The 14,910-nt window shown below is 39.8% G+C and overlaps 1 protein-coding gene across 1 annotated transcript in view; it reads right to left on the bottom strand.

Moving 5' to 3' along the window:
• LOC132864785 (nitric oxide synthase, inducible-like) overlaps positions 1–14,910 on the bottom strand; it is a 55,528-nt gene that overhangs the window by 24,946 nt on the left and 15,672 nt on the right. Inside the window, exons 9-18 of the mRNA XM_060898205.1 lie at positions 9,878–10,052; positions 9,688–9,789; positions 5,664–5,858; positions 5,343–5,428; positions 3,170–3,314; positions 2,963–3,067; positions 1,138–1,187; positions 501–675; positions 298–418; positions 101–179 (exon numbers count right to left, since the gene is read on the bottom strand). Coding sequence (XP_060754188.1) covers positions 101–179; positions 298–418; positions 501–675; positions 1,138–1,187; positions 2,963–3,067; positions 3,170–3,314; positions 5,343–5,428; positions 5,664–5,858; positions 9,688–9,789; positions 9,878–10,052 — 1,233 coding nt within the window. The remainder of the gene's footprint in view (positions 1–100; positions 180–297; positions 419–500; positions 676–1,137; positions 1,188–2,962; positions 3,068–3,169; positions 3,315–5,342; positions 5,429–5,663; positions 5,859–9,687; positions 9,790–9,877; positions 10,053–14,910) is intronic.

A 14,910-nucleotide genomic window follows, 5' to 3' on the forward strand; every position in this document is an offset into this window, starting at 1 on the left:
AATGCCAAACCACAAATCAAACAAAATTTTAAAAAATACTGCTTTAAAATAGATGACTGTCTCCAAAAGGTAAAATTATGTGTCAGGTTTGAAAGCCAACCTTGATTGTGAGCTTTGTAGATTCTTTCTTCTCTTTAGCTTCATACCAAACAGAATCTTAGAGTGAAGTGCCGAGAGAGCTGGAAGAAGAGGCAACATACAATATATTGATGGGTCAGAACAGACACCTTAGGCTTCATAATATTCCACCATTAAAAAAATGCACCATTGAGAACTTTCTTAAATTATACAAGATACCCGTCATGCATTCAAAGGAGCTGCTGTCAGGTTGCACTCGGTATCTCAGTGGGTCCCAGCTGTCTGTTAGATGCTCTGCCCGTAAGACATGGCTCTCAATACCAAACTCCTCACATGCAGCCTGCAAATGTAAACCATTTTTATGAACCACAAGCAGTTGCTGCTAAATGTGATTCTGTGTTTATTAAAGGTGACAAATGAACCTTGAACACGGTGCAAGCCCAAATGGAGAAAGCCTCTTCCTGTCCATTGAGCTCATCTCCCTCTCCGATTGAAGTCACTCGTTTGGCTCCCAATTCTGTGAGCTTATCATCCACAGCATGTGCAAAAGCACAAAACTGCGGGTACATACGAGAGCCAAGGCCAAAAACACAGTACCTGTGTGATCGAAAAAGATTAATCAAACATCAGGTTCTTTAAAAAAAAAAAGCTTTTTTTTCCCGACAAGTGTCAGAGAGGTGGCACGGTGGTGTAGTGGTTAGCGCTGTCACCTCATAGCAAGAAGGTCCGGGTTCGAGCCCCGTGGCCGGTGAGGGCCTTTCTGTGTGGAGTTTGCATGTTCTCCCCGTGTCCGTGTGGGTTTCCTCCGGGTGCTCCGGTTTCCCCCACAGTCCAAAGACATGCAGGTTAGGTTAACTGGTGACTCTAAATTGACCGTAGGTGTGAGTGTGAATGGTTGTCTGTGTCTATGTGTCAGCCCTGTGATGACCTGGCGACTTGTCCAGGGTGTGCCTTTCGCCCGTAGTCAGCTGGGATAGGCTCCAGCTTGCCTGCGACCCTGTAGAACAGGATAAAGCGGCTACAGATAATGAGATGAGATGAGTGTCAGAGAATACTAACCTGACTTTGTTCTTGAGGTTTTTTATGTTGAAAAGGTACTTCTTGAACATCTTTGAAAGAGGGAGATTAAAAATAAACAAACAAATGTTTCCTGATCATTAAATATGTACTGTTAATATGTATTATTCAAGGTCTTAATAACCCTAACCCCTGACTGCATCATCGCTTGTTTACCACAATGCATTATGGGCGATACTCGGGGTCAGCTCCACTGTATTGTTTACTTTCACCTTTGTTAAACACTGCATTGTTTTGTCTAACCAGTTTTAACCATGCCTAAAGTGAACTGCTGTGTGTCTTACTGTGTCTCCACAACAAAGAGAACACCTAATTTGAGCTTTTATCAGCTGCCAGTCGAGGAGAAGAGAAGAAAGAAATGGATAAGTTTAATCCGCAATGAAAACCTTTGAACTGAATCGAAATGGACGAGTGTTTGTAGCTTATATTTCTCTGGTGGGAAAAAGATGTACTTAAACTGTGACCCAGCAATATTTCCATGGTCTGTGGAATGGCCTTCGGTTATCGATGATTATAACGATCGAGACTGTTCATCGTCTGAACCTAGTGATATTCCAAAGCCTGTAAAACAAAGAAGCGTTCTTCAGTCTTTGCCTTTAAACGTACCGAAACACTCAGCAGCCGAACGAGCCTGTCGGACTGATAAAACTCCCAAACCACCAAGGGTTCTCTTTCGGGTGTGGATAATGTTCAGTGTACCTCACGAGCGGCATTTACTGAAGTAAATGCATTTATACTGAACATGACATGGCAGATCAATGGGTTTTCAAAGATTTTTTTTGTAATGTTTCCTGATATCAAGTCTTATTTAACTAATCACTCAGTTATAAACGTTTTGATAAGACGTTCTGAGATTTGATGTTATTGTTGTGTACAGTGTGGTAGGCTCGGTCAATCTCTAGGTTGTACGAATTCTTGTCACTTATGTCTTACCTTCTCACCAAGCTTGATTTGAATTCAGATTTTCCTGCTGTAAACCCTCGACATGTTATCCACCTCTTTAAATCACCAATTTCATCGTCTTCCATGACGGAGCACAGCAAAATTGCTCCTCTCACATCGCTCTCACGTAAAATTAATCTGACATCCAGTATATTGCACAGCTACCAACCACGGCTATCCCCCATAATGCATTGCGATAAACAAGTGATGACGTAGTTATGCTTGGGGGCTATTAAATAACAGGTTCAACGTGATTAAACATTTATAACCACCAGGGGAAGTGAGAATCATCTTCTGGTGCACATGCATGGTGAGCCCTTTCACCAGTCAGATAGTCTTGTATGAATTTACAACAAATGCCACTGTCGTAGACCAATCATTCCCTTTCTTTCCATTTTTACACATCAGACCACATGTACATCATATGGAGCTATTTGCTTTGCAGCTTGTAACTATGGTCAGTGCTCTGGGTTCCTGTCCTGCAAAGATGGGGGAATGGAGCCACTTCATCTTTTCTATCCCTGTGATTGTTTATTTATACATTACTTACTTTTTTATACACTTATACAATAGCTACAGGGTGTTCTTTGATCTTGCTGGTACGCATCCTACAGATTGTATGGTGGTTTATCCAATCCTCACATCAACATTGATGTCATTCAGGAAAGGTAAAGGAAGGCTTGCCTAAGCAGAGTCTGGCCCACTAGTTGAGTCTGGCCATCTTTACAAAATATTTGGTAAGCACAGATAAGATGATGTGGATGCCCAAAATGATACCCAAAGGCTTTGCCTTGCTAGTCCATTGATACCAGTCATCTCTGCATACTGTATGTAACTGCCTTTTTGTGCACAATTGAGTCCATACCTGTCCATTTCCTGGAGACTCTCCATTGCCGAATGTGCTGGTCACCACCATTAAGAGACACTCTTCCTCCAGTTCCAGGAAATTGTAGTCCTCCATGCAGAGTAGCTGTATCCCAAACAAACCGGAAAGGTACGTTCATGCAGTCCATCTCACACTGTGTCTACAGCTAATTTTCATATCCATTCTTTGAAGGTAACAAACTTTTACCCTGGGATTGAAAGCACAACTGAGTATTGACTTGAGCTTTTTGGCAAAGGTTTGTGATTTTCCTGTTTCAGTTGCATAGAGGATGGTGCAGGGCACTCTCTTTACCAAGGCAGATTTCATGAGTATTTGAGAGAAGACCACTACCCTGAAGAAAGAGGATTCATACAGTATATAATGACATATGTAGCATGCAAATCATTGGAATTAAATGTTTAAAGGGATCATCCAGCGGATTTATTATCAAACTTATTTTCAGTAAAAGTAGTCGCAGATTTCAAAAATTAAACTTTCATTTTTGGAGACCAAATAGTGTTCAAGAAAAATTAATTTTCTTTAAAATGCTGGATGGACTTCCTGCTGTGGTGACATATGCGATGATATCAGGTAGCGGTCGCTTAAGCAACTCAGCTGTTTATATTCTCTGTTTACATTGTAGTTTTGATAGTTTTGCAAGTATTTTACTGAATTTATCAGTTTTTAAATAAATATGCCTCACTGGGTCACATATAAATGCTACAATGATGCTAAAAAGAAAGCACAAGCTGGAACTAGACTGCATTTCCACACAGAAAATGAAGAGTGTACTTGATCAGCTGGAACAGAGAGTCATTGACAAGAACTGGATCAGACACGAGACCTTGCGCTGCAAAATCTGTTTTTATATGAGCTACAGAAAGTGTGTGTAGTGTGTGTGGCAGCGCGTTCTAAAATCTTGGTTCAAAATGGCTCAACTAGCAGCGCAACATGACACTTCACACTCTAAAAGCTTTTTTTTGACATGATCTACAGCTGGTGCTGGGTAAATTAACAAATAGAGTGTTATATGGTTTAAAACACAGATTTTAGACTGCACACTACACACTGGCGGCACGGTGGTGTAGTGATTAGCGCTGTCGCCTCACAGCAAGAAGGTCCGGGTTCGAGCCCAGTGGCCGGCGAGGGCCTTTCTGTGCGGAGTTTGCATGTTCTCCCCGTCTCCACGTGGGTTTCCTCCGAGTGCTCCGGTTTCCCCTACAGTCCAAAGACATGCAGGTTAGGTTAACTGGTGACTCTAAATTGACCGTAGGTGTGAATGTGAGTGTGAATGGTTGTCTGTGTCTATGTGTCAGCCCTGTGATGACCTGGCGACTTGTCCAGGGTGTACCCCGCCTTTCGCCCGTAGTCAGCTGGGATAGGCTCCAGCTTGCCTGCGACCCTGTAGAACAGGATAAAGCGACTACAGATAATGAGATGACATGAGACACTACACACTATGCTATAAACACTACACACACTTTGCCACACACACACTTTCTGTAGATCATGTGAAAAAAAAAGATTTTGCAGTACGAGGTCTCATGTCTGATCCAGTTTCTGTTGGTGACCCTACAGCTGAACAAGCACACGTTTCATTTTCTCTGTGGAAATGCAGTCTAGTTCCAGCTTGTGCTTTCTTTTTTAGCATCATTGTGGCATTTATATGCTACACAATGAAGCATACTTATTTAAAAACTGAGAAATTTGGTAAAATATTTGTAAAACTATGATGTAAACAGAGGATATAAACAGCTGAGTTGCTCCAAGCGACCGCTACCTGATGTCATTGCATACGCCACCACTGCAGGAAGCCCATCTGGCATTTTAAAGAAAATTAATTTTTCTTGAACACTATTTGGTCTCGGGCGGCACGGTGGTGTAGTGGTTAGCGCTGTCACCTCACAGCAAGAAGGTCCGGGTTCGAGCCCCATGGCTGGCGAGGGCCTTTCTGTGCGGAGTTTGCATGTTCTCCCCGTGTCCGCGTGGGTTTCCTCCGGGTGCTCCGGTTTCCCCCAAAGACATGCAGGTTAGGTTAACTGGTGACTCTAAATTGACCGTAGGTGTGAGTATGAATGGTTGTCTGTGTCTATGTGTCAGCCCTGTGATGACCTGGCGACTTGTCCAGGGTGTACCCCGCCTTTCGCCCGTAGTCAGCTGAGATGGGCTCCAGCTTGCCTGCGACCCTGTAGAAGGATAAAGCGGCTACAGATAATGAGATGAGATGAGACTATTTGGTCTTTGAAAATGAAAGTTCGATTTTTGAAATCTGTGACTACTTTTAATTAAAATAAGTTTGAGAATAAATCTGCTGGAGGATCCCTTTAAAGACTTGAGATATTAGCATGTGGGAATAGATTTGGGGCGAAAGAACCCTCACCTTATCAGGCCTCTGAAGCTTATTCTTCTTTGCTTCTTCAGTCTTTTCTTTTCATCTTTCCATACATGGGTTAACCAGGGGTCAGGCTTCAAATAAAGGTAATGATTATCACAAGCCCAACAAAACATATAACTTACTGTAAAATGTTGTTGTTGTTGCTGTTGAAGATGGAGAAGTTCAACACAAGAGTGGGTATATTCATGAAATATGAGTCCATGGTTTCACAAATAAACCTTTTGATTTCCTCAACAATTCAGTAGCAGATTCAACAGAATTGATGCAATCGCACACACATTTTATACTCATGGTCATGTTGGCTACCTGGTAGTAGTAGAAGGGGGAAAGAATGTAGTTGATCATCTCCTGGTGGAACACAGGGGTCAGAGAACCAGACATGGGAGGCACCAGCCAGACCCAGTCAGCAGGACAGCCACCACGCAGATGCAGTTCAGTCTCCATGTGCTTCACGAAGGACTCGGCGGCAGAGTGGTGATCTGTGATGGTCACCTTATTTTTCTGCAGTACAAAACAACAGACGAAGAAATTTGTATCAAAGTAAGCAATCACTCAAATAATATGGATGAATTCATTTAAAAAAAAATCAGTGCATTATTTCTATCCCTGTGTGAATGATAAATACGGAATGGTTGAACATGGCCATGGATTTTTTATGAGGTTCATAAAAGAATGAGAACACTTCAACAACCACTCTCTACCCAAAATTACACCGATATACCCATCTTTCTGTTTAATTTACAACCCCGATTCCAAAAAAGTTGGGACAAAGTACAAATTGTAAATAAAAACGGAATGCAATGATGTGGAAGTTTCAAAATTCCATATTTTATTCAGAATAGAACATAGATGACATATCAAATGTTTAAACTGAGAAAATGTATCATTTAAAGAGAAAAATTAGGTGATTTTAAATTTCATGACAACAACACATCTCAAAAAAGTTGGGACAAGGCCATGTTTACCACTGTGAGACATCCCCTTTTCTCTTTACAACAGTCTGTAAACGTCTGGGGACTGAGGAGACAAGTTGCTCAAGTTTAGGGATAGGAATGTTAACCCATTCTTGTCTAATGTAGGATTCTAGTTGCTCAACTGTCTTCGGTCTTTTTTGTCGTATCTTCCGTTTTATGATGCGCCAAATGTTTTCTATGGGTGAAAGATCTGGACCGGAGGATGGCCAGTTCAGTACCCGGACCCTTCTTCTACGCAGCCATGATGCTGTAATTGATGCAGTATGTGGTTTGGCATTGTCATGTTGGAAAATGCAAGGTCTTCCCTGAAAGAGACATCGTCTGGATAGGAGCATATGTTGCTCTAGAACCTGGATATACCTTTCAGCATTGATGGTGTCTTTCCAGATGTGTAAGCTGCCCATGCCACATGCACTAATGCAACCCCATACCATCAGAGATGCAGGCTTCTGAACTGAGCGCTGATAACAACTTGGGTCGTCCTTCTCCTCTTTAGTCTGAATGACACGGCATCCCTGATTTCCATAAAGAACTTCAAATTTTGATTCGTCTGACCACAGAACAGTTTTCCACTTTGCCACAGTCCATTTTAAATGAGCCTTGGCCCAGAGAAGATGTCTGCGCTTCTGGATCATGTTTAGATACGGCTTCTTCTTTGAACTATAGAGTTTTAGCTGGCAACGGCGGATGGCACGGTGAATTGTGTTCACAGATAATGTTCTCTGGAAATATTCCTGAGCCCATTTTGTGATTTCCAATACAGAAGCATGCCTGTATGTGATGCAGTGCCGTCTAAGGGCCCGATTTTGGCATGAAATTTCAAAATGTCTCACTTTCGACATTTGATATGTTGTCTATGTTCTATTGTGAATACAATATCAGTTTTTGAGATTTTGTAAATTATTGCATTCCGTTTTTATTTACAATTTGTACTTTGTCCCAACTTTTTTGGAATCGGGGTTGTAATTTGCTCCCCCCAACTTTTTACTGTTCTTGCTGGGAATCGAACTCAGGATCTTCTGCTTTGAAGAACAACTTTATTTATCACATGTACACTTAAACACAATGAAATTCCTTGCTGCATTTAACCCATCTGAAGCAGTGAACACACACATGCACATGGACATACCCAGAGCAGCCATGCTACAGCAGTTGGGAGCTAGGTGCCTTGCTCAAGGCCAAGGCCACCCCATGTTAACCTAACCATGTGTCTTTGAACTGTGGGGAAAACCGGAGCACCCAGAGAAAACCCATGCAGACATGGGAAGAACATGCAAGCTCCACACAGAAAGGCCCCTGTCAGCTGCTGGGCTCGAACCCAAAACCTTCTTGCTGTGAGGTGACAGTGCTAACCACTACACTAAACATTCCACTAGATTACCCAACCCTAACCCTAAATCCTAATTCGCCTAGGCGAATCCAGATTCACCTGATTTCAAAAATCACCTGTAACATACATTAGGAAAATGTGAGGGAGACAACACAATATCAGCATGAATTATTGTACAACCCCGATTCCAAAAAAGTTGGGACAAAGTACAAATTGTAAATAAAAACGGAATGCAATAATTTACAAATCTCAAAAACTGATATTGTATTCACAATAGAACATAGACAACATAACAAATGTTGAAAGTGAGACATTTTGAAATTTCATGCCAAATATTGGCTCATTTGAAATTTCATGACAACAACACATCTCAAAAAAGTTGGGACAGGGGCAATAAGAGGCTGGAAAAGTTAAAGGTACAAAAAAGGAACAGCTGGAGGACCAAATTGCAACTCATTAGGTCAATTGGCAATAGGTCATTAACATGACTGGGTATAAAAAGAGCATCTTGGAGTGGCAGCGGCTCTCAGAAGTAAAGATGGGAAGAGGATCACCAATCCCCCTAATTCTGCGCCGACAAATAGTGGAGCAATATCAGAAAGGAGTTCGACAGTGTAAAATTGCAAAGAGTTTGAACATATCATCATCTACAGTGCATAATATCATCAAAAGATTCAGAGAATCTGGAAGAATCTCTGTGCGTAAGGGTCAAGGCCGGAAAACCATACTGGGTGCCCGTGATCTGCGGGCCCTTAGACGGCACTGCATCACATACAGGCATGCTTCTGTATTGGAAATCACAAAATGGGCTCAGGAATATTTCCAGAGAACGTTATCTGTGAACACAATTCACCGTGCCATCTGCCGTTGCCAGCTAAAACTCTATAGTTCAAAGAAGAAGCCGTATCTAAACATGATCCAGAAGCGCAGACGTCTTCTCTGGGCCAAGGCTCATTTAAAATGGACTGTGGCAAAGTGGAAAACTGTTCTGTGGTCAGACAAATCAAAATTTGAAGTTCTTTATGGAAATCAGGGACGCCGTGTCATTCGGACTAAAGAGGAGAAGGACGACCCAAGTTGTTATCAGCGCTCAGTTCAGAAGCCTGCATCTCTGATGGTATGGGGTTGCATTAGTGCACGTGGCATGGGCAGCTTACACATCTGGAAAGACACCATCAATGCTGAAAGGTATATCCAGGTTCTAGAGCAACATATGCTCCCATCCAGACGATGTCTCTTTCAGGGAAGACCTTGCATTTTCCAACATGACAATGCCAAACCACAAACTGCATCAATTACAGCATCATGGCTGCGTAGAAGAAGGGTCTGGGTACTGAACTGGCCAGCCTGCAGTCCAGATCTTTCACCCATAGAAATCTTTCACCCATTTGGTGCCTCATAAAACGGAAGATACGACAAAAAAGACCTAAGACAGTTGAGCAACTAGAATCCTACATTAGACAAGAATGGGTTAACATTCCTATCCCTAAACTTGAGCAACTTGTCTCCTCAGTCCCCAGACGTTTACAGACTGTTGTAAAGAGAAAAGGGGATGTCTCACAGTGGTAAACATGGCCTTGTCCCAACTTTTTTGAGATGTGTTGTTGTCATAAAATTTAAAATCACCTAATTTTTCTCTTTAAATGATACATTTTCTCAGTTTAAACATTTGATATGTCATCTATGTTCTATTCTGAATAAAATATGGAATTTTGAAACTTCCCATCATTGCATTCCGTTTTTATTTACAATTTGTACTTTGTCCCAACTTTTTTGGAATCGGGGCTGTATTTCTGTCTATTTCTAAATGCGACACGAGTATTCTCTAATAGCTTATGGGGGTTAAACCCACTTGGGGGGGGGGGGGGTACGCCCACCGTTCAATAATGTCTACCTGCTTGGATACTGTTGGATGCTTGTTTGGAGTTTGGATACAGGAAATACAAATCTAATATCCAAGCAACATTTAATGCAAACTACTGTTGTGAAAAATGTTTCCTTTAAGGAAAGGAAATAAAATGTTTACCTGAAAACTGTGAATCACCGCAACATTGACGGCAACCAGAGCCTCGTCCTTCCACAGTGATGACAGCTTGTGTGTCTCCAACCCCATACACTGTCCAACTTTCTGTCAAAGGCATTAGAAATAGAAATTAGTTTTAAACTATGTATACCTTACCTCTTGTACTATCCTGCCCTAAGTAAAACAGATTTACCTCCAGGATGTTGTAGCGATGAGTGTCACAGAAGTCCCTCACACCAATTTCAGTGCCCATGTACCAGCCACTGAAGGGGCATGCTGTGAACTCAAGACCTCCAATCTCCAGCAACATGTTAGACACTGCAGGCACTGCATACCATCTAAGGTTCAGATCTTTGAACCATTTGTAACTGGATGTTAAAAAATGCATCAATTGGTGTTGAATCATATGGTACTCAGGTCTCAGAATATAATTAACAGTTATTCATGAAATCGAGACGTACATGAGCTAATCACCGACGAGGTGCGTCGCACTGAGTTGTCAATAATCCATGTACGATGAGGTTGAGTGGAATAACTGTTTTATTCTATCCACACTCACTGGATTTTGAGAAACAGCGTTTTTATTTTTTGCAAATTCGATAAATAAAAACTCTATACAAAACATCTGACAATCATTTCCACTTAGAATGTAAACAAACCGATGAAATGACAGTAGCAGGTTGTGAAAAATGCGATAATAATAATTCTTGAAAAATAAAAAAAAGATGCATTCTTACCGTTAAATACTTTAATTCCATATATTGTTGCTTTTTTTTTTTGTATTTTGGGGGGTTTTGTTTTCGAGTAGAGTTTTTATTTCATCCTCAGTTGGTTCAGCAACATGCTCCGCCATTTTGTTTTTCTCTACTCATGGTATATGAGCTGATATCCTAGTAGTAGTGTAGCCAGTCAGAGCATGTGATTGCTCATGTCCAGTGAATGTGGATAGAATAAAATACAAATATTCATGTTAATGATCATCTGTTGTAATGATATTTGTGGTCGTATGTTGGGTTATGTTTTCTTTTCTTTTTCAACAGTATGTAGAGCACTGTCATGCATTAATGGGGAGCAATGTGCCGATAAAATATGAGGAAAAGGCAGGAGAGAGAGAGAATTACGGACTCAACGGCCTTCCATTTTGAAGTATTTTGAAGTGTTTCCATTTTGAAGAAGTGCCATTTGACCTGACCAAAGTGATTAGCTTCACTTTCAGTGACGGGCAGCACGGTGGTGGACTGGTTAGCACGGTCGCCTCACAGCAAGAAGGTTCTGGGTTTGAACCCAGCGGCCGGCGAGGGCCTTTCTGTGTGGAGTTTGCATGTTCTCCCCATGTCTGCGTGGGTTTCCTCTGGGTGCGCCGGTTTCTCCTACAATCCAAAGACATGCAGTTAGGTTGACGTGGAGCAGCCTTGGGCTGAGGTGCCCTTGAGCGAGGTACCGAACCCCTGGGCGCTCTGGTGTGGCTGCCCACTGCTCTGAGCTGTGTGCGTGTGTTCACTGCTTCAGATGGGTTAAATGCAGAGGATGAATTTCACTGTGCTTGGAGTGTGCATGTGACAAATAAAGGTTTCTTCTTCTTTCTTCTACCTACAGTATTCAGTAGCTTTCATCTGTACTTTGTGGTAGACTTGGGTGATAAATAGTGTGGAATCTGTAGAGGTTGAGCAGTATTTATTTTTGATGACTCTTCTGTTTTGGGGCTGTGAGTTAGAGTAGAATATTATATATTTTCTGTTTATTTTATTTTAGGTTAGCTAGTCATCCAAAATCATGGTTATTCATTTTGTTTGTTATTTTGGTATATGCTCCTCCTTGAAGTACATATCCACTCTTAGTAGTTTATTAAAACAAACAAACAAACAAACAAACAAACAAACAAACAAACCTATGTTTCTTACACCAGTAGATGATAGGGAAATTATTGATATAGTTAATAAATGTAGTAATAAAATATCCACAGATTTGTAATAATATTGATATGAAACTAGTGAAAACTATTATTGGGGGGATTTCTAAACCATTAACATACATCTGTAACTTGTCATTTCAAACCGGTACATTTCCAAGCAATATGAAAATAGCAAAAGTAATTCCATTGTATAAATCTGGGGACAAACACAACTTCACAAAATACAGACCTGTTTCTTTACTTCCTCAATTCTCCAAAATTCTTGAAAAACTATTGAATAACAGCTTAGATAAATTCATTGAAAAATACAAACTACTCAGTGATAGTCAATATGGATTTAGAGCAAATAGATCGACAAGAGATGGCACTAATGGAATCAATTGAAGAAATCAGTAACTCTATAGATGATAAAAAATATGTTGCTGGGATATTTATTGATCTTCAAAAAGCTTTTGATACTATTAATCATGATATATTAATTAATAAGATGGAACAATATGGGATCAGGGGAGTTGTATTCAATTGGATAAGAAGTTATTTGAGCAACAGGACACAATTTGTGAAGCTGGGTGACTCTGTGTCAACTCGTTTGAATATTGATTGTGGTGTCCCTCAGGGGTCAGTATTGGGTCCTAAACTGTTTATTCTTTATATAAATGATATGTGCAATGTATCAAAGATATTTAAGATGGTATTATTTGCAGATGACATGAATATGTTTTGTTCTGGAACAAATTTGCATGAGTTAGAAAACATAATCTCTTCAGAATTGTACAGGTTAAAAAGTTGGTTTGATCGAAATAAATTATCATTAAATCTGTCTAAAACAAAAATCATGTTATTTAATAATTATAAAATAAATAAGGCAATAAATGTACAGGGGCGGCATGGTGGTGTAGTGGTTAGCGCTGTCGCCTCACAGCAAGAAGGTCTGGGTTCGAGCCCCGTGGCCGGCGAGGGCCTTTCTTTGTGGAGTTTGCATGTTCTCCCCGAGTCCGTGTGGGTTTCCTCCGGGTGCTCCGGTTTCCCCCACAGTCCAAAGACATGCAGGTTAGGTTAACTGGTGACTCTAAATTGACCGTAGGTGTGAGTGTGAGTATGAATGGTTGTCTGTGTCTATGTGTCAGCCCTCTGATGACCTGGCGACTTGTCCAGGGTGTACCCCGCCTTTCACCTGTAGTCAGCTGGGATAGGCTCCAGCTTGCCTGCGACCCTGTAGAAGGATAAAGTGGCTACAGATAATGAGATGAGATGAATAAATGTACAGGTAGATGGTGTTGACATTGAAAGAGTTTCTAATAATAAATTTCTTGGGGTAATAATAGATGATAGAATTACTTGGAAATCACATATAAAATGCATACTAATGAAACTATCAAGAAGCATATCTGTGTTGAGTAAAGCTAAGCACATCCTGGACTATAATTCATTCCGCATTCTTTACTGTTCCCTGGTTTTACCGTACTTAAATTACTGCTCAGTGGTGTGGGGAAATATGTATAAATGTTCACTTCATGCAATAACTATACTTCAAAAAAGAGCTATAAGAATAATTCATAGTGCTGGTTACCGAGATCATACTAATTCACTATTCATAAATTCAAAATGTTTAAAATTCAGGGATATTATAGAATATAAAACTGCCTTAATAATGTACAAAGTAAGGAATTATAAAGTACCTAGGAATATCCAAACAATGTTCTCGGATAGAGAGGGGGGCTATAATTTTAGGGGGAAATTGAAATTTAAAATTCGCAGTGCTAGGACAACGTTAAAAATGTTCAGTATCTCTATTTGTGGAGTAAAGCTATGGAACAGTTTGAATGTGGAGCTCATGAAATGCACAACTATAAACCAGTAAAAAAGAGGTATAAGAAACAAATCTTTATGAGGTATAGGGAGAAGGAATTACAATAACATTCTATTGATAATATGTGTATATATGTGGGTATGGGTACATAGTGATATATATATTTATATCATAATGAGTATTGTGTGTGTGTGTATATATATATATATATATATATATATATATATATATATATATATATACAGAGTATATATTTTATATATATAAAATGTATGTACGTATGTATACATATGCATATTTGAATATAATATATATGCATAATTATGATATTATGGGTGTCTGTGTAAGTATGGATATGTGTATAGTTATAGGTATGTGGATATGTATGTATTGTATATATGTATTGTATGTGTGTAATATGTATAACAAGTATCTGTATTTATGATTTGATTTGGTCGATATTATACCATGTTGGTAGGTCTTGGTATGTTTTTTTTTTGTTGCTTTTGTTTTCTTTTGTATATATAGTTTATTATGGTGGAAAGTGAAGTTTGATTAGCGGTGGTATAGAGGGTTAGGATTTGATAAGTTATTTACTTCTTCCTAATCCTTTCCGAACATTATTATGTTACTGCCTTGTGGCTACGCTATTCTGTTTGTTTATGATGATGTTTTGATTATTGCATTTTTTAAAATATCTTTCTTCTTTACTGTTCGGAATAAAGCAATCAATCAATCAATCAATCAATCAATCAATCAATCAATAAAAAAAAAACCCATCAAGGACGTAATCGCTCATCTGGCCTGCCATCAAAACAACCATGACTACCAAAACATTGATCAGAACTGAAATGTGACAATGTGAGAGAGGACCAACCTCCACGACAAACTGTTTACAACAGGAAAATCAACAAAGGACTAAATTTTGTTCCTCAAGGAAAGATCGACCCAAAACATCGATCAGAACTGAAATCGGGTGAGAACTGCAAGAGGAGATACAATTCTAGTGAGAACTCCCAAAATTTGTGAAGTTGACCTAGTTAGAAGTTCGTCAGCAAAAATTTGACAATACAATGACCAAGTGTTGTGCAGAAGGTCTGGTTCTTTCAAACAAAACAATCAGAACTGAAATCCATTGACAACTGAGGGAGGAGACACGATTTAACTGAAAATAAACAACACTGTCAAATTTTTTTACAACAGGAAAATCAACAAACAAATGACCAAGTTTTGGTCCTCAAGGGAAGATCTACTCAAAACATCAATCAGAACTAGAATCAAATGAGAAATCAGAGAGGAGATACAATTCTAGTGAGAGGCCTGGAAAATTTGTTAATTTGGCCTAATTACTAACTTGTTAGCAAAAATATTTGACAAAACAATTACCAAGCTTTGTGTGGAGTGATGAGTTCTTTCATAAAAAACAATCAGAACGGAAATTTGTGGAGAACTGATGGAGGAGATACGATTTAACTGAATTGTGGACGACGGACACCACGCCATG

The sequence above is a fragment of the Neoarius graeffei genome, chromosome 17 (assembly GCF_027579695.1).
Source record: "Neoarius graeffei isolate fNeoGra1 chromosome 17, fNeoGra1.pri, whole genome shotgun sequence".
In the NCBI taxonomy this organism is placed as follows: Eukaryota; Metazoa; Chordata; class Actinopteri; order Siluriformes; family Ariidae; genus Neoarius; species Neoarius graeffei.